This window comes from Drosophila ananassae, chromosome 2L, assembly GCF_017639315.1.
Source record: "Drosophila ananassae strain 14024-0371.13 chromosome 2L, ASM1763931v2, whole genome shotgun sequence".
Taxonomy (NCBI): Eukaryota; Metazoa; Arthropoda; class Insecta; order Diptera; family Drosophilidae; genus Drosophila; species Drosophila ananassae.
The window spans coordinates 7,984,769-8,002,408 of NC_057927.1; the positions used below are offsets into that span (position 1 = coordinate 7,984,769).

General features: G+C 44.8%; 5 protein-coding genes across 7 annotated transcripts; 3 read left to right on the forward strand and 2 right to left on the reverse strand.

The window, feature by feature from the left end:
* The first annotated feature begins 245 nt into the window (after positions 1-245).
* Positions 246-1,437, forward strand: LOC6500766 (40S ribosomal protein S20). The gene is made up of 4 exons (XM_001953844.4): positions 246-401; positions 541-696; positions 925-1,014; positions 1,258-1,437. The coding sequence occupies exons 1-4, from the start codon at positions 399-401 to the stop codon at positions 1,369-1,371; spliced, it is 363 nt and encodes a 120-aa protein (XP_001953880.1). The 5' UTR covers positions 246-398; the 3' UTR covers positions 1,372-1,437.
* On the reverse strand, positions 1,428-2,390 carry LOC6499802 (calmodulin-like protein 4). Its single transcript, XM_001953845.4, has 4 exons — positions 2,240-2,390; positions 2,079-2,109; positions 1,950-2,014; positions 1,428-1,876 (listed from the first exon to the last, which is right to left on the reverse strand). Exons 1-4 carry the CDS (start codon positions 2,240-2,242, stop codon positions 1,526-1,528), a joined length of 450 nt encoding a protein of 149 aa, XP_001953881.2. The 5' UTR covers positions 2,243-2,390; the 3' UTR covers positions 1,428-1,525.
* A 120-nt stretch (positions 2,391-2,510) lies between these two features.
* LOC6499801 (adenylosuccinate synthetase) lies at positions 2,511-8,045 on the reverse strand. The gene is made up of 5 exons (XM_001953846.4): positions 7,745-8,045; positions 5,631-5,733; positions 3,920-4,199; positions 3,504-3,864; positions 2,511-3,443 (listed from the first exon to the last, which is right to left on the reverse strand). Exons 1-5 carry the CDS (start codon positions 7,916-7,918, stop codon positions 3,015-3,017), a joined length of 1,347 nt encoding a protein of 448 aa, XP_001953882.1. The 5' UTR covers positions 7,919-8,045; the 3' UTR covers positions 2,511-3,014.
* A 337-nt stretch (positions 8,046-8,382) lies between these two features.
* On the forward strand, positions 8,383-9,743 carry LOC6500767 (zinc finger HIT domain-containing protein 2). The gene is made up of 2 exons (XM_001953847.3): positions 8,383-8,484; positions 8,548-9,743. The coding sequence occupies exons 1-2, from the start codon at positions 8,456-8,458 to the stop codon at positions 9,701-9,703; spliced, it is 1,185 nt and encodes a 394-aa protein (XP_001953883.1). The 5' UTR covers positions 8,383-8,455; the 3' UTR covers positions 9,704-9,743.
* Positions 9,725-16,611, forward strand: LOC6500768 (protein kinase C and casein kinase substrate in neurons protein 1). 3 transcript variants are annotated; one of them, XM_014911219.3, is made up of 10 exons: positions 9,725-9,858; positions 11,835-11,941; positions 12,200-12,309; positions 14,049-14,386; positions 14,524-14,750; positions 14,815-14,935; positions 15,003-15,113; positions 15,180-15,382; positions 15,510-15,667; positions 15,779-16,611. In XM_014911219.3, exons 1-10 carry the CDS (start codon positions 9,793-9,795, stop codon positions 15,889-15,891), a joined length of 1,554 nt encoding a protein of 517 aa, XP_014766705.1. In that variant the 5' UTR covers positions 9,725-9,792; the 3' UTR covers positions 15,892-16,611. The 3 variants fall into 3 exon arrangements, with proteins under 3 accessions (XP_014766705.1, XP_014766706.1, XP_014766707.1); XM_014911220.3 differs by having other exon boundaries at positions 9,726-9,858; positions 15,177-15,382; XM_014911221.3 differs by lacking the exon at positions 9,725-9,858 and adding an exon at positions 10,197-10,333 and having other exon boundaries at positions 15,177-15,382.
* Positions 16,612-17,640: the final 1,029 nt, after the last annotated feature.

Below are 17,640 nucleotides of genomic sequence, written 5' to 3' on the forward strand. Positions count from 1 at the left end.
CTTTTTCAAAAGTCCCCAAAATCTACGGGGAAAAACCGCTAATCTGTTGTTTACAGCTTGTTAACAGTGGGAATTTCCTCCGAAATTGTTGGTATTTTTTCTGGTGTTCGCTTATTTTTGAATTTATACAGGTTTTTAAAACAAAATAAATTGTTTTGTTCTCAATGTTTATAATTTCCTATCCAGGTAAATATATAAAGTAGAAAATAGATATTTACACAGGGTGTTCAGGGTACTTCGTTGGCTACACTAAATTTAGAAAAAACACCTCTGTTTTTCCACCTCCAACAACAAAATATGTGGTTAGCTCTCTTCTTTTTCTAACAGCAAGACCGACTGGTTCAGCGCTGCTCAAAAAATAAAGATTTGAATACCTCGACCAGAGAAATTGCTAAATAATGGTAAGCATGAGGACCCGATGTCCTGCAGAGTCCTTGGAAGCTATGGGCAGAAGTGTATTTTTTGTGGAAATGGCGCAAAACCTCTGCACGTGGCGGCTAAACAACATAACCTCACTAACTCTTCGTACTCCATTCGCAGGCTGCTGCACCCAAGGATATTGAGAAGCCCCATGGCGGCGATTCTGCCTCTGTGCACCGCATCCGCATCACCCTGACCTCCAGGAACGTGCGCTCCCTGGAGAATGTGTGCCGTGACCTGATCAACGGTGCCAAGAACCAGAACCTGCGTGTCAAGGTGGGTGAAGTGCTTCCTTTCCAGCTTCCTGAATTTGCATTTACCTGGAGGCTTCGCGTGCCTGCAAGACGCCTAGCCTAGTCATTAATAAATGCTAGAGAAAATGCCTGAATCGGACATTACTTTGGCCCTGATTCTCCCAGGGTCAGAGTATAATATGGTTCAGTTAACAGATCTTTAAAATATTTCTGATTCTGTAACTAATACTAGTCTTCATTTTTATTCCAGGGCCCCGTGCGCATGCCGACCAAGACCCTGCGTATCACCACCCGTAAGACTCCTTGCGGTGAGGGTTCCAAGACCTGGGATCGCTTCCAGGTGGGTTTATCTTCCAAGAACTGACTATTACTTCTGTTATTGGGCAGACCTGATATCGAGACTAGGCTTACCTCAGCCTTTTCGCAGTATCTGTATGGTCTGCCCAGACTAAACGTGTTCTCATAGTCCACTTTGATGATTCGCCTCACAATTTGGCTCTCCGAATTCGACAAATTACTAATTTAGCTTCTAGAAGAGTATCTTATTCTGTGACATGGTCTAACCCGTCTACTTTATTTCTAGATGAGGATCCACAAGCGCATCATCGACTTGCACTCCCCCTCGGAGATCGTCAAGAAGATCACCTCGATCAACATCGAGCCCGGCGTAGAGGTCGAGGTCACCATTGCCAACTAAGAAGTTTTTACCTTTTTACAAGGCGTAAAGCTTTGCCTTCCAATAAAAAGCAAAACTTTACCTAAATACATGTTGTTTATTGATTATTGTGCGGATTGTTGGGGCGTGCTGTACTGGAATGTGTTTCTCGGGCTGTTATATACCCGGATATGGTCTAATAGTAGTCTGGAACTGGGGCACAGGCAATCTTAACAAAGTCTGCATATCGCACAGTGCTATTGTTGTTGACATTCGCCTCCCTGAAGATGTTGTCCACCTCGCGCATGGACAAGCCCTCGCCCCAGTTCTGGAGGAGATTGCGCAGCTGCCTGGCCGATATGGTGCCCTTGTTCTGGGGATCGGCTGCCTTGAAGGCGGCAATCACCTCGTCCGGCAGGCTCTCCACCTTGGAGTGCTGATGCATAATGTCCAGAAAGTCGGCGAAACTCATCTTGCCATTCTTCTGCTTTAGATACGAAACCAGTTCTTGAATGGTGGGGGAAAGACCCAGGGAACGCATAATAACCTGAATGAAGAAGTAAACATTGTGTTAATTACTTTTGTTGGTATGTGTCGATAGGGCTGGGAAAGAGACTTACAGTTAGTTCGTCCAAATTGTTGATTTGGCCCGAACGGGCGAATAGATAAAAGCACTCGCGGAATTCTATAGGTGGGCAGATAAGGAAGGTTTTTAAAATGAATCATCAATGAGTTTTAGGAATACACACCATCAATATCCTGTTCTTTGAAGTAGCGAGCCTAAAAACACATTTTCGGGTATAGAAAGTTGCATAAAAAATGGTTAATGGGGGCATTCAAGTGGAAAGTTCAGTTGGAAAGAAAGTGTTCTACTTTCAATAAAGGGATTTAAACTTATTTCTTAACTCACCATTATTTAGAAGTTTTTATTTTGATAACAAAAAGGGAAAGAACACAAACAACAAATACGGTAAACAGAAGTAACGAAAATAAATAAAATAATCAACGAAATCAAACAGGTAGTACGGCAGTGTGACCAGACAACACGAAAAGCATCCACCAAAATATCTGATAAGAAGAATCGATAACATATCTGCCAATCGAATAGTTTTTTTTCAAAAAAAAAACTGTTTTTTACTTTCAAACTTAAATTAAAATTCTTCAATGAAATAAAACTTCAGTTTGTTTTAAAATGTATTTATCTTGCGACACAATTACACAAGTCAGAGCACACTGTTGTATTTAAATATTAAAACAACATCATTTAGTTATTGTACAATAAAAAATATCTGCTTCCCATTGCATACAAAATCTGAAACTGCACCTGATGATCTTAAAAACTAAGGTCCTCTTCAAAACAATTTATAAGTAGTATAGTAAAATATGCGTGCGAGCCACAACAGCTACGCTCAAAATGAATTTGTGAACATCAAAGACTAAGAAATATAACTTAAAGAAGCAATAAGCTAATAATTTGTGTCCAAATTTTGTAGATAGTCGAAATATTAGTTGTATTTGTGGGTTAGGTCTGTATCTGTATCTGTGGTTGGTTGGTTAGTTAGTTATGCGCCGATCCGCAACTACGCATCTCCGGCTAATGGGCATTAAAGCGTTTCCGTCTCATATACACACACATATTGGTAGGCATAAGTACGTCGGTACCCCGGCTTCCTCGGCTTGGTTGGCTAATGCACATTGATGATGGACTCTCTGCCCTTGCCCACGCCCACCCAGCGTACAGGCACGCTCAGCTCGCTTTCTAGGAATCGGACGTAGTTCTGGGCATTCTCCGGCAGCTCCTTGAAGTTGCGAATGTGCTCGGTGGACGTTTGCCAGCCGGGCAGCACGGCGTACTCGACCTCGATGGCGCCGAGCTCGGCGATGGTTCCGGGGAAATGATCGAGCTTCTCACCATTGGGCTTCTTATAGGCCACAGCCACCTTGATCTCCGGCAGCGTGTCCAGGATGTCCAGCTTGGTGATGCAGATACACGTGTATCCGTTGACCAACGAGGTGTACTTCAACAGCGGTATGTCCAGCCAGCCGCAGCGGCGCTTGCGCTTTGTGGTCACTCCAATTTCAAAGCCTCTTGTCTGGAGAAGATCGCCAATATCCTAAAAGCCAAATCATCAGGTTGGAGTTAAAGACTATATTAGGTACTGTTTTTTACTCACATTCAGCTGCTCGGTGGGGAAGGGTCCGTCACCCACTCGCGTCGTATAAGCCTTGACAACGCCAATAACCTCGCCAATGGTCTGCGGCGGCAAACCCAAGCCGGTCAGCACACCACCGATGCTGCAGTTGCTGCTCGTCACGTACGGATACGTGCCGAAGTCAATGTCCAGCATGGCGGCGTTGGCGCCTTCGACTAGGATGGTCTTGCCATTACGCAGGGCAGTGTGCAGGAAGCATATGGTGTCCTTGACGTAGGGGCGAACCTTCTCCGCGTAGTCCTTGTATCGGGCCAACTCCGCCTCCACATCCACGTTAATCGATGGGAACAAGCGCACATGGGTGGCCACAATAGACTTGAACCTAAGGAATCACAAGATAAGTACTAGATCCTCTACATATAAAGAAAACTCCTTACTTGTCGCTAAACAGATTGAAGTCTCCCAGAAGTTCGCCAACTCGGATACCGTTGCGAGTGGCTTTGCTGGAGTAGGCCGGGCCGATGCCCTTCTTGGTGGTTCCCAGGGACTTGCCACCCTTCTCGGCCTCCTGCATGCCATCCACGTGCTGGTGGAAGTCGAAGACCAGGTGAGCGCGGTCGGAGATGATCAGCCGGTTCTCCAGATGCTGCAGCCCCTTGGCCTCGTTCTTGAGCACCTCGTCGAAGAGAGAGGGCAGGTGGATAACGACACCATTGCCTGCAAGGTGACAAGCAAAAAGTTGTACTTATAAGTTCCAGTCTAGAGTCTACAGTATTTCCCCCATCTGCAGTGGCCTCGCTTTATTAAATGAGTAATATATTTCTTCCCCCCCGTAGTCGGCAAGTAATTACTCTGTTTCTGCAATCTCGCTTTTAGATAAGTCACTTTAGGCCTGTAACTTTATTTAAAAAACAGCTGAGACTCAATTCTTTTGTCGAGCTTTTCTTAAGTTTAACCAAACAATTGCGCCTTATATTTTTCCAAGAACCAATAACGCACTCAGCCCCTGAAGAATTATATTGATAGTTGCGCAGAATTATGGTCTAATTCTGCTAATTTCTTAAGGAGCTGTTATAAAAAGTGCTCGAGATAAGATGCAACTTGGGCTAAAGCGCCAGAATCAGGAGGTCTCAGGAATGATATCTATAGGGGCAGGGGAATTTGGTAATTGCATAACAAACAAAGTTGGCGAATCGGTTGGGGATCCATGGCAGCAATTTGAAATCATAATACCAGGGCACGCGAGCCGGGGTCGTCTGAATTGAGCCCGGAGCGGTTGGGAAATTAAAAATAATAAGTTAATTGCCTGATTAGAATAATTTTCCGCTATATGTGAGCTGGTTGAGTGCGTCCGTGTGTCATAAACGATATCTTTTTGTTGTGAGGGGACTTGAGTGTGGTTGTGGGGCTCTGATTATCTCATAAATTAGTCTTGTGACAAACGATGACGGTGCGGGTTCGGTTGTTGCTCTTGGCAAACAATGTCACCCCCACCCACAACCATACAAATCCCCTGCAACATCGATTAAACTTTGAAGCCAAAAGTATCAGGACAAAGTTGCGAAATATTGACAAACACGACCTTGACGGTGACAATCCGTGACATGACGTCACGTCGAGCACTACCAGGCACTAACCAGGAGGGTAGTGAGCCTTTTCCCCACGACTCTGATTCTCAATTATCTCAATTGCCCATCTACACAAATAGAAAACCTTTCATTTTCATGGGCAGGCGCTGTTTCAAAGTCAGAGAAACAGGCCAACTGACCCACGAGCCAATGTCAATGATGCACTGAATCTTGCCAGAAATTCCTCCCATACATCTGCCCGGGATATAGTATATATATATAGTACATACTTTTGCCGTAGAGCGAAGGAAAACTAAAAGCAAAACAAAACGTATATTTTACGACCTATACTGTATGCGAAAAATATTCGGTTTAGATTTAAATTTAAATTTTAAATGAAGAAAAAAAGAGAAAAAAAAAAGTGGAAAGAAATCGGGTTGCTTACTTTCATTGAAAACTTTTCTTCTCTATTCTTGCTGGCATGCTATGCTTTCTTGCCAAAAATTAGATATTCTTGCTTCCGATCTTGCTTATCCTTGTATAGATAGCCTAGGTCCTGGCTAGTCCTGGCTAGACTTACCAATCACTGAGACGCACTTCTCGTTCACAACGCCGCTGGGCAGGAGATGGAAGTCGAACTCGGTGCCATTGGCCACCACAGTGTGTCCAGCGTTATTGCCGCCCTATGGGAGGGAATAGAAAATGAGAAAAATGAGTCAAGTAATTCCCAGATATATGTATTAACCAGATATATGTATGGTGTTGATATACAAAATTAGCATTGTTTGTTTTCTATAAGCCTGTCCGCCGTCGACGGAGAGAAAAACAAAAAACAAAACTTGTGTGAAAAATAAATAAATATATATCCGACTAGAATGTAAATTGAATCACACGGGGGACACATTGCGGGAATGGATTGTTGGCCCCACGTGCCCACTGCCCACCAATATCAAATGACAATAAACGAAAACGAAAACGTTCCACCCATACAAAAAAACTATGTATCTCACGGATACGTAGGCCCACTACTAGTATATTTCAATGATCGTTTCTTTCATTTTCTTTTTTTGGCAACTGTACAAAATTTCACATATTTTGCTAATCTGACATTTTGTTTTCTTTTATAATAAAAAATGATATGTGTATATAGAAATACAAACGATTAGCGACGCAAAAAAATAATAATAAAAAGCAGGGAAATTTCTGGACCTTCACAAATCATTGCTAAAAACCAAAAGCAAGATAATCAAAATGTTTACGCAGTGCCAAGGAGAGGGCTTACGGGTGATAAGATACGAGGAAATGGAAAGATCGGAGTCAAGGCGCAGTCCCAGTTCCCGTCCCGGGGCCTAATCACGGCGCAATAGGCGAGGCAGAATCAGAATCTGACTGGGAATCGCTCAAGGGGCGTGTCAGTCGTGTGACTCAGGAAGAGGGCGCGATAGTAGCTATGATTGGGAGAACTTGGGCATTATATAAGGGCACTGATAACAGGCCATCCCACCATCGATTCAACTGAGTCACAATGTTGCATAGAGACTCCCCTCCGTGCTCTCCTGCTCCCAACCTCCTTGCCATATCGTGCATTGAACCGCGTTATGAGGACTTCGGTGGTCCGGTTACCTAGCATAAATCAACAAGTTGTTGGCCGGAATAAACAGTCCATTAAAGCCAGTAGAACGCACGCAACGTCAGATATTCCAAATGTTTACCCGGCATGCTCTGGGAAGTTCTCGGAATCCCCTCTTCCCAGGAGGCCGAAAAGGATTCTGCTGGGACGGGGACGGGGACGGTACTTCCCGGTAGTGGCTATTGCCACCATGGGTGAATGATGTTGGCGGTTATGTAAACCTGGCACTACGCTGAGCAAGCAGACCAGATGTGGATGTGGATGTGGAAGTGTGGATGGGAATTAACGTCAGCGGAGAGGGAGACGGAAAGCGGCTGAATGGGCAGCAGTGGGAAAGAGATGGTCCGACCGAGTGACGAATTTCGCTGCGCCAGCATTGCTGGCAGACTTTCCGACGGAATAATAGTGCTGGTTGCGATTGGGTTTAAAGAAAATTTGCCAAGTTTGCAAATTATCGGTTTGTATCTGACAGATTCAATGCAACTTCAAAGATACTTTTGTATCTACAAGATACTCTTGCCATAAAAACTGCATCCGTTACCAAAACCACATGAGCTAAGTATTTTTTTTAAGCATTAGTTGAAAAGATACGATCTATCTATATACTAGTCATATAGTACTCCCCCGATCTTTCTCTGTTTAATCAAATCTGGCGGTAAATCCGCCATGCAGCCAGCTCTACGGCGTACACACAAACACACGTGAGGCGAGAACGAGGCTGGCTGGCTGGCTGGCTGAGAACGAGAATGGAACTGGGCTGCCCCACACATGCGCCGCTCGCACGAACACTTGGACAAACAGCTCACGGGCGGAACACAGACGCAGCCACATGGCGGGCCCAGAATTGATAAATACAAATGGGAAGGCGAGCATGCGGCGCCCGAAAAGAGCGATAATAGTTGTGTAGTGAAGAAAATGTCGCGCCGCTGGTGAAATACGCAGATGCTGCTGGGATGCCCGTCTGTTTGGCGGGATGTCCTTGAACCAAGGATACAGTCGAGGCAGTGATTGCGACCCTTATCACTCGTAATGCTATGGCACTTCTTCTAGGGCCTTTTTCTTACCTGACACCTGCATACAATATCCACATCGGAGGCCAGCATGTCCACCACCTTGCCCTTGCCCTCGTCGCCCCACTGGGCGCCCAGGACAACGGCCACCTTGGACTTGTACATCTTGGTGCGGCCCTGGTGGAGCTGTTCGTAATGATTGCCGTTAATGGCGCTGGATTCTGACATTTTCCCGGAGCGGAGCGGAAAAGCACGGAACGCGGAAAGTCGTCGGGTCGGTTGGAAACTCGGAACTCGGAGCACGCTGCGAATGTGTAATGTGTCTCGTTGGTGTCAGTGGGACCAGAGGTGCTAGCAAAGCGGCAGATACGGATTTCGGCCTAACGCTTTTGACAGTTTAGTTTTAAATTTTATTACTTTTATGTTTTTTAGACAGAGTATCCATATATTATTTTCCAATTTATATATATTCGTTGATATATACTATTTCTTTGCTATGTTATCCAATAAAATTCTTCTAATCATTCCTTAATCTAACCACTTTGCGAAAAATGCCTTATAGACTAATGAGAATAAATCAATTTTGTGTTGATTAGTAGCGTTTTTTAAAGAATTTCGTATAACTCTCTTCCATAACTTGTTTATTGTAAAAAATAAAATATATCTCAATGTATGGGGTTGGTATTTTTGTATCTACCTGACACGGTCCTACCAAATCGAACAGCTGTTTGGAAAACCGCATTTGTTTACATTGAGATAAAAACCATGTCAGAGGCCGCGGAAAAATGTCACTTGTAAGTATACATTTTTGGACCCTACATTTTTGGAAAATCCTACAGTAACCTTAAAACCCCCAGCTGCCGGACAGACCCCTTCAAGTACACCTGTCCGAAGTGCAATGCCCTGTACTGCAGCGTGGGATGCTACAAGTCGAAGGAGCATCTCAAGTGCTCTGAAGAGTTCTACAAGTCCTGCATACAGGACGAGTTGTCGGGAGCTACAACTACTCCAGAAAGCCAGGAGGATATGCGAAAGATCTACGACATACTTAGGAGAATGCGAGAAACAGATGCCGGCTTCAATCCCAAGGATTTCGATGCCGACGGTCTGGAAAACCCCCTAGATTCGGATGATAACGATGAACCGGAAGGAGAAGACGATGAAGATGAGGAAGATCGTGTGCCCGGGGAGACCCTTGAGGAGGAGTTTGAAGAAGACATCGCTACCAGGCTCAAAGGCATCGATATCAACGACGCCGACGAAGTGTGGAGTAGGTTGACGGCTGAGGAGCAGGAGGAGTTCCAAAAACTGATCACCAGTGGAGACATCATGAAGCTGATGCCCGACTACAAGCCTTGGTGGCTCAAGCCGAAGAACTCCAAGATAGTGGTCATTTGCACGCCCGAAGAAGAGGCCAAAAAAGAAAATCCCATCCCAGAAGTACACAAAAACATAGCCAAGTTTTCGGACATTTGCAAAAAAGAACCCTCACCTTGTCTGCACTACAACCTGTGGAATATCATTAGTGCCTACGCTTGTGTGGCCCGGTTTTTTGGTGGCGAGCAGCGGACCAATGCCAGCGAGGCGGTGGCCCATCTGGTAAATCTCAGCGCCACTCTCAAGTATGGCACAAACTTCGAGGATGCCGAAGATGCGATTGTGTCCGTGGAAATGGAGGCCATCACCACGGGCAATAGTTCGGCAGGTGCTGCCGCTGTAGGAAGTGCCGGAGGTGGTACCAATTTTCTGGTGGAGAGTAGGGAGCAGCTGCAGCAAGACGCCCGGCAGCTGATGGCCACCCAGACGAACAAACTGGCTGCCCTGAGCGATGTCCTCCACCTGTTGCAGCAGACCAAGGCTTTGAGCAAACGGAAGAATCCACAGGAGGCCGAGTTCCAGAAGCTATTCGCCTTGGCCAGCGGGAGCGTGGAACTGGACCGCACGAAGCTGTCGCAGTTGGTGCGAAAGATTGAGTTCATGCTGTCATATGTGGCGCGGGAGGAGGTCCTTTGAACTAGCTGTCAGAAAAATAAAAATTTAGTTTTTAATTACATCCCTTTCCGTTTTGTTCTGTTGTGTTTGTTGGTTGGAAGGCTGGTCAGATGGACGCTATAATCGAGCCTTTAAGTCTTATAATGCAATCATTTTGGCATGTAGTCGGCAGTAAGGTATAGTAAATATTGTATTGCATGAAATCTTTCCAACCTTAATGTAACTATATAAGTTTAAGATACTGAAACCTTTATTCCTAAACCCAAAATGATAGTTGAGCGCGAAAACTTAAAACGATTAATCGGGTAACCGGTTCGGTATAAACCAGTTCGATAACTTCTTTCAGTGACCTTAGTATTTCGTTGTTTATTATTATTTAGCAGCTTAATATTTAGCTAATAATGAGAGTAATGATTCTAAAATGTGTAATTTTCAAACCAATCGGGAATGTATGAACCGGTTAGAATGGAAGGGCAAAATAGAAACTAAGAAATCAGCTGAAAGAAAAATACCAAAGAATACCGATGAAAACTATCTGCGCTGAAAGTCCCATCTCTATTCCGCGACTTTTTTTTAATTGGACGGATACGGATACGCGATATTTTTCTCAGACCCACTCGAGTGTAGTGCTTTTCGCTATTTTGTTACTTGGTAGGTGCTCCTCCGACACCTGAGGGTGGGCGTAACGGTCGCGGCTACATGTTTATCAAAACGCCCTGGGAAGGTGAAGCAGCAGCAGCAGCAGCAACAACAACAAAAGGAGCCACGCTCCGAACGGACTTAGAACATTTCGTGTAAACGAAGCGCTGGGTGTAGCGGAATTTCTCCCCGAGCTAGTGTGCGTGTGGCAACAACAGACACCCAATCGGTCAGAAGGTGCTCTTCGTTCGCCAAATCAGTGCAAAGTATCTAAGCAGGCACTGCCGTTTAATCGCAGTCCGACCTTATGTAAGGTCTATCTGGATAAGATGCAAATATTTACAGTTTCCGAAACGAGAAGTTCAATCTTGGAGATAAAACTAGTTAGGTGGGGAGGGGCAGGGCAGGGCAGGGCAGGTGGCTGCCTTCCGCTTATCGCCCCACGGCGCCCCGACGTGTTAGCCGAAAGTGTGTGTATGCATATGGATGTATTGGAAGTTGCTTATCTATCTTCTCAAATATGCGGAGTATGCGTCAACCTGTTTGTAAACTTTCTGTTGGAAATTTCTACTCGCGAAAAGCGCAGAGCCCGCCATGCTAAATAAGTCTATGACAGCAGCAGCCGCAGCAGCAGCATTGGCCATAAAATGTTTTCCAGCCAGAAAAACCTGATGGCCAGGCCGAGAGTAGCCCCCGAGAGTAGCCCCGCAAGCGCATCGATGGCAATGAAATGATGACAACAAATCGCTGACAAATCAAAGCGACACCACATCTCAAGACTCGCCCACCGTGTCATCAATCTCGGTTTGTGCTCGGCGTGTGTGGTGATTAAGTTCCAATGACTACGGCGCTCAGTGGCCACTGGCCAGCAACCGGTCGGGCAGTGAGTGGGTCTGCCTCTCTGATAACCGTTAGGCGGCCAATGTGCATCGGCATTGTTTACAAACAGCTGGCGGAGGGATTGTGGTCGAAACTCCTCCAGTGAAGCAACCGCCTGATAAGATACCGTACGAAGAGTTTTCCTTCCTTAGCTAGCTCCTGCCATCCCTCCAGTCTGCCAGCCGAATGAGTCATCCGAATCTAGGCCCCCTATCGGCGATAAGCCTTATCAATGGGCACACTTTCGGAAAGCCCTGAGGGAGCGAGGCATACATACAACCTCCAAAACTTGAGTTCTACCTGTTGCTTCAGTGCATAGGAATTTCTGAATTGAAAATCGAAAAGCAAATTAGCCAAACAATCGGTCGGAGTACATATTGTTCGGCAAGCGATTTGTTGGGCTAAGATAAACACTTTAAAAAAAAATACAAGTTTGCTTATAAACAAAAGAGTGCCGTAGTTGATGTTGCTGTTTCTGTGGTTAATTGTTGTTTATCGCATCGTCTATTTACGTAACATATGCTCATATTTTGTGAATAAGCCCCCACGCTTATTCACAACGCGTTATTAAACGCTTATTTATCTTGTGCGACTAATTAACTTTGATTCTAACATCGTGACTGGATCCCAACAGGAAATGTCCCACCACAGCGATGACCAGCTCCTGCAGGCTGGAAGCGAGTCCTTCTGGGAGCCCGGAAACTACAAACGCGCCACAAAGCGAATCGAAGATGGCTACAAGTAAGTTTTCTTTAAAAAAAAAAAACCGGACTAAACGCAGAGAGAAAAGCTAAGCTCAGAACTCCACTTTCTATCACGCATCTGACCAGACAAAAAAAAAAATAAAACTCAATGAATTTTATAGTTTTTTTTATAGTTTTTCTCTCTCTGTATAAACACTTGTCCCGCTGGGTCATTGCCAGCTGAATCCGTCGAAACCCAAACCCAAAACCCAAACCGGTTTGCATTATTATGATTTTTGTCTCATTCCGTACGCAGACTCTGCAATGACCTACAGCAACTGGTGCAGGAGCGAGCCGACATCGAGAAGGGATACGCGAAAAGCTTGCGCGCCTGGTCGAAGAAATGGGCTGAACTCATTGAGAAAGGTAAGTGCGAATCATCTCTTCCCAGACCCACTCCCACTCCCAGTTTCAGTCTCAGTCCAACTATCAGTCATCATGTAACCCCTGGTCATGTGTTTACACATGTACTCGTTCGCTTGAGGGCTTGAGGGTGGGAAGGTGGGTAGGTGGCGTGGAGGCGGGGCTCGGCCCAGTGGAGCAGCAACTGACCCGCTGGCAGTTGAGGCGTCAGCAGAAGCGTCACGTTGTCTTCCCCACTCTGCCGCCCGGCTCGCTGGCTCTTCTTATTTGCCACATTCTGTACATCGGCTCTGGCTCTGGCTCTGGCTCTGGCCATTGCTGTTGTTTTGCTTGCCGTTGTGCGATAAGTGGCTTAAGCTATTAATGGCGTTTTTTGTTACCTCGTTTTTGTCGGTACAGAAAGCTTCGCACTGTGGTTCAAAAATGCCGGCCCAATTTATTAAAATATGTTAATGAGCCATGAATTACTTGTGGGTTTGTTTATCCGCCAAACTGAGATTTGCGCAGGAAGTCTTTGGATTTTCACGGTTAGCTGGGGTGGAGATAAAGATATTGAGGAAATCCCTGGACTGTTTTCTTTGTTTTTCATCTATTTTAACAAAAACAAGGCCAAATAAATGCCTATGATCCGTAAACAATGGCATAACAAGTAAAATGGCAAATATGGCAGTAAAAATAGTTCTGTTCTTGATAAGCCTCTTCCTATTTCCCTGCCAATAACAGCAGCATTACGTTTTCGATGAATTCCAGTAGCTTATCTGCCTAATTGGGTCTCCTACCGTTTTTGGCGGATATACGGGACAGTGTGCCGGCTTCTTCGTGAAATGAAATCGAGTACAGCGCTGGCAAAGTTGGCAACCGCTTTGCCTCATTGCTGCTGTGACCGCCTCTGCACAGAATTCTCCGTGTCCACTTTCACAGTAACCAAGTGGCTTGTGGGCAATTGCAAAAGTGGCTGGTTACTAGCTCCGCCCTCCCAATCCGCCTCCTCCTCATCCCCATCCTAGCTTCTTGGGCCGGTCAGCAGAGTATTTGTGCGGAATTTGCCTAGCTGCGTCTAGCCAAAGATACACTTACAGATACACAGATACAGATAGAAACAAAAACAGAAACAGAAACACAGATACAGATAGTGGAAGCTAAAGCAGAAGCGCTGGCCGGCCCACATCGGAGCACCGGATCACCAAACCGGCACCAAAGCGTCGCTTGAAATGGTTTCGAAAATCAATGCGACGGGGAAAATAGAACGAGTTATTTCTGTGCTAAGCGTCTCAATTTCTATATTGTGTCGCTGTGAGTGTGTCAGGTTGGCAGCGGGCAGCATGGGGCGAGGGGTGGCTCATCCGATTGGGAATACTAGTGAGTCGTTAGGCAAACAAGTTTCGTGCATCGCCAATTATAAGTCCGACCATCGTACAAATTTGATTGCGGTGGTGCTCGCTCTTTGTTAGCGCCCAATAAAGAATTCCAAAAATGTGCGGTGTTCCTCGATCGGCACACCCATACAACCTAACAACCAAAACATGATACGCTCGCCGGAGCACACTTCTCGATATTCGCTTTCGCGGCTACAGTTGCGGCGGCGGCTGTGGCTGTGGCTGATTAGATAAGCCCGGTACCCAAGGGCCCCACCATGACGTCAGCGCCAATCACCTCAGCTCGGCGACAAACTCGTAATCTATTTATAATTGCGGATAGAATCATTAAAAGAGTGATATTGAACTCTTCCTTTCAATTGACAGGACCGGAGTACGGCACCACCGAGGCGGCCTGGAAGGGCGTTCTGACGGAGTCCGAACGCATCTGCGATGTTCACATGAAGATCAAGGACAACCTCTGCAACGATGTCAACACCCAGATCAAGACCTGGCAGAAGGAGAACTACCACCACACGCTGATGCAGATCAAGGAGCGCAAGGACCTGGAGGATCTGTTCAAGAAGGCCCAGAAGCCTTGGGCCAAGCTCTTGGCCAAGGTGGAGAAGGCCAAGGCCGACTATCACTCGGCCTGCAAGACGGAGCGCAGTGCTACCAACCAGGAGCGTAATGCTAACGCCGACAGCTCGCTATCACCGGATCAGGTGCGAAAAATATGACCTACTTTTCATAATCTATTTATTTTTTTGATTAGAACGAATCTCAATTAACTCATTAGAATATAATAAAAACATTATATGCCTCATATTAACTTAAAATTGATTTATTTCTTTAATACCAGGTAAAGAAAATGCACGACCGAGTGCAGAAAACCAAAGATCAAGTGCAAAAGTGTCGAGAGAAGTACGAGCAGGCCATTGCCGAAATCACCAAATACAATTCTGTATACATCGAGGACATGACATCCGTGTTCGATAAGTGCCAAACTTTTGAGAAGACGCGGATGGAGTTCTTCAAAGAGATCCTGTTCAATGTGCACGCCTGTCTGGACCTGACCAAAGTGCAAAGGTATTTAATGCTTTTTGAAAACATTCGAAATTAACACCCATATTAATTACTCTTCGGTTGACAGCCTGCCCCAAATCTACGAAGAATTCTACCACACCATCAACAATGCGGACCAGCAGAAAGACCTCAAATTTTGGTCAAATAAATATGGTATTAACATGGCTATGAACTGGCCGGCATTTGTGGTGAGTTTCTGACTTCCAACTGAACAAAGCACATTTTTTAAATATATTCTTCATATTTTTGTAAAAGGAATACACGGAAGAGTTCCGTGACATTGCCAAGGGCAACAAATCAAAAGAGGCACTGCCGGCAGCACCCATCACGCTCATCAATCAGCGACCTGTTGCCGAGGATGTGCACGTAAGCGTTGTCTACTTAAGTATCTAACTAACTGGGGAGACTAACTGGTCATATTTTTAATAGCAGGAATACCCCTCAACCAATAGCCTGAAGAAGAACACCAGCACCGTGGGCAGTGCCAGCAGCAGAGCCAGCATGAAGAGCGAAATATCGGCCACCCAGTCTTCAAGCACCACATCCGAAGCCAAAGCGTCGGCGGTAGCAGCAACAACTGCGACGACGGCAGCGGCAGCGACGGTGGCGGCTTCGAATCGCAATCCGAGCGTAACGTAAGTTGAAACAGTTTGTATTATTTAGAATTACACTCGACTGCTCGCTGGGAGACACGTCGCGTTGAATGCGCTCATTTTCATTGAACTAATTGATTTCAATTTGTGTATATACATTCGCATGCAGCAATGGCAACGGGAAAGTAGATTCAAATCCGTTCGAGGAGGAGGAGGAGTGGGATGAGGCCGACAACGTGCTGGTGGACAACGGTGAGCCGGGTGTGCCGGTCAAAGCGCTCTACGATTACGAGGGCGCTGAGAGTGATGAGCTCACATTCAAACAAGGTGCGTGGCATGGCTTGGGTTGGCGAGGCATGGCGAGACATGGCGATGCGTCCAATGCCGAAGCCTTCCATATGATGACGTTGCTAATCCCTCTTTGCTTTGCACTTTCAGGTGATGTTTTCGAGAAGCTTGAAGATGAAGACGAACAAGGCTGGTGCAAGGGACGCATGAATGGGCGCGTCGGCTTGTATCCGGCGAATTATGTAGAGAACATCAACGCGTAAGGCGGTCGGTCGGCCGGCAGGAAGGCAGGCGGGCACTATAGGCAGTCGTTAAGCAGATATATATGTATACAAGCATATACGTATATAAATTTACATATATATAGATTAACAGCGAAGTTTGGAACGCATCGCGGATTGCGTTTAAAGTAAAAAAGTCGTTGATGAAATTATTACCATACATATGTATTAGAATTGTTATGAGCAATCGCCGATCTATTGCATTACCCGAATAGTGCGGCATCCAAGGTATTATGCATTGGATCTTATAAGCAATGGATATATACCGATCAACCAACCAACCTACCAATCAACTCACCAACAGTAGCAATGCGGACCCTATCGGACCGATATAGAAGCGTACATGCAGAATATGTAACAGAAAACTTAGTTAAAAGTCGTAAGAACAGAACATTAAGTGTAAACGTGAAATGACATTACAAATTGAATGTACTAAGTAATTTATGCTATGTATAACACTAAAACTAAAACCGAAATTATGTACTTTTTGTCATGATGCAACTGCATTTTTACTTCCTCTAGAGGCTGGTAACTTTTTGGTTGCCAGTCGGGAGGATGAAACGAAATCTTTGGCAGATTTGGATATTGTACATGCATAGCATTTGTAATGCGTTTCTTAAACATTTATAATTTATGAAGTTTTGTGTACATGTACATTTTTAAATGACTTAAATTATTGAAATAAAAACAAACAAAAAACCATTTCTACCTTGTGAATACTTTTTGGTGAATCTAAAGAGTCTATATTTTAAGCAACACACCTGCATATATGATTTTTATAACTTATAGACAACAAAACTAAACCAACTCTTAACTAACAACATTTTTTCACTTTTTGCAGTCTTCTTGGAAACTCACTTGTTAACTACTTTTTATTGTATCCCTGGACTCTTGGTAACTGAGAGGGCCTTGGAAAATATGACAAACATCAATTTTGTCATCTTTCTCACAAAGTTGGCCATGGGAAACTTTCTTGAATTTCTATTTGGCCCAAACCGGCCTGCAATCATTTCAATTCATTTTCCGTCGAGCTCCCGAGCTGAACAGGTCAACTAAAAAAAACTACAAAATGGCAATTATATTAAAAGGTTTTGATTTTTACCTATTTATTTTATTTTTCGGTTTTTTCTTCGTTTTAATTTATTTTTTTTATTTATTTAGTTTTCATTTTTGAAAACAAGATGTAGTACGGAAAAATAGCTGGAACCCGTAATAAGTTCCCTTCCTGGGTAACTTTGTGGGCTTTCACAACCAGCTTGGAAAGGACACGGTTTGCGCCGTTTTGTGTCCTAGCCGCCTTCTCTCCAATGAGGGCTTCGCATTTTGGACATTCTGCTTTCAATTCCCGCGGAACTGAAAGCCTAATGCCCAGAAAGCGAGGCCTCCATTGTAGAGAATGCGGCTAGAGATATGGACACAGTGGCAAAGAGATACATCTTCAGTGTCGATAGAATCATCAAATTGATTTTAAATTGATACATTTTTATCTTCTTAAAGAATATTTGTATTTAAAATTTATATTTTTTCCATACTCCTTTAGATAGATTTTTATTTCGATTTTTTTTTGTTAATTTTTCCCATGGACTCCCTTGAAAATGGGAATAAGGATGGGACCGGCCTATATGGGCCAAAGCGATGGCTATATCTCTGCCAATTCTGACCCGATTCTTGAGCGGAATACCTTAATCGATTTGTGAATTGATTCCCCATTGATCTGCATTAAAACATCAG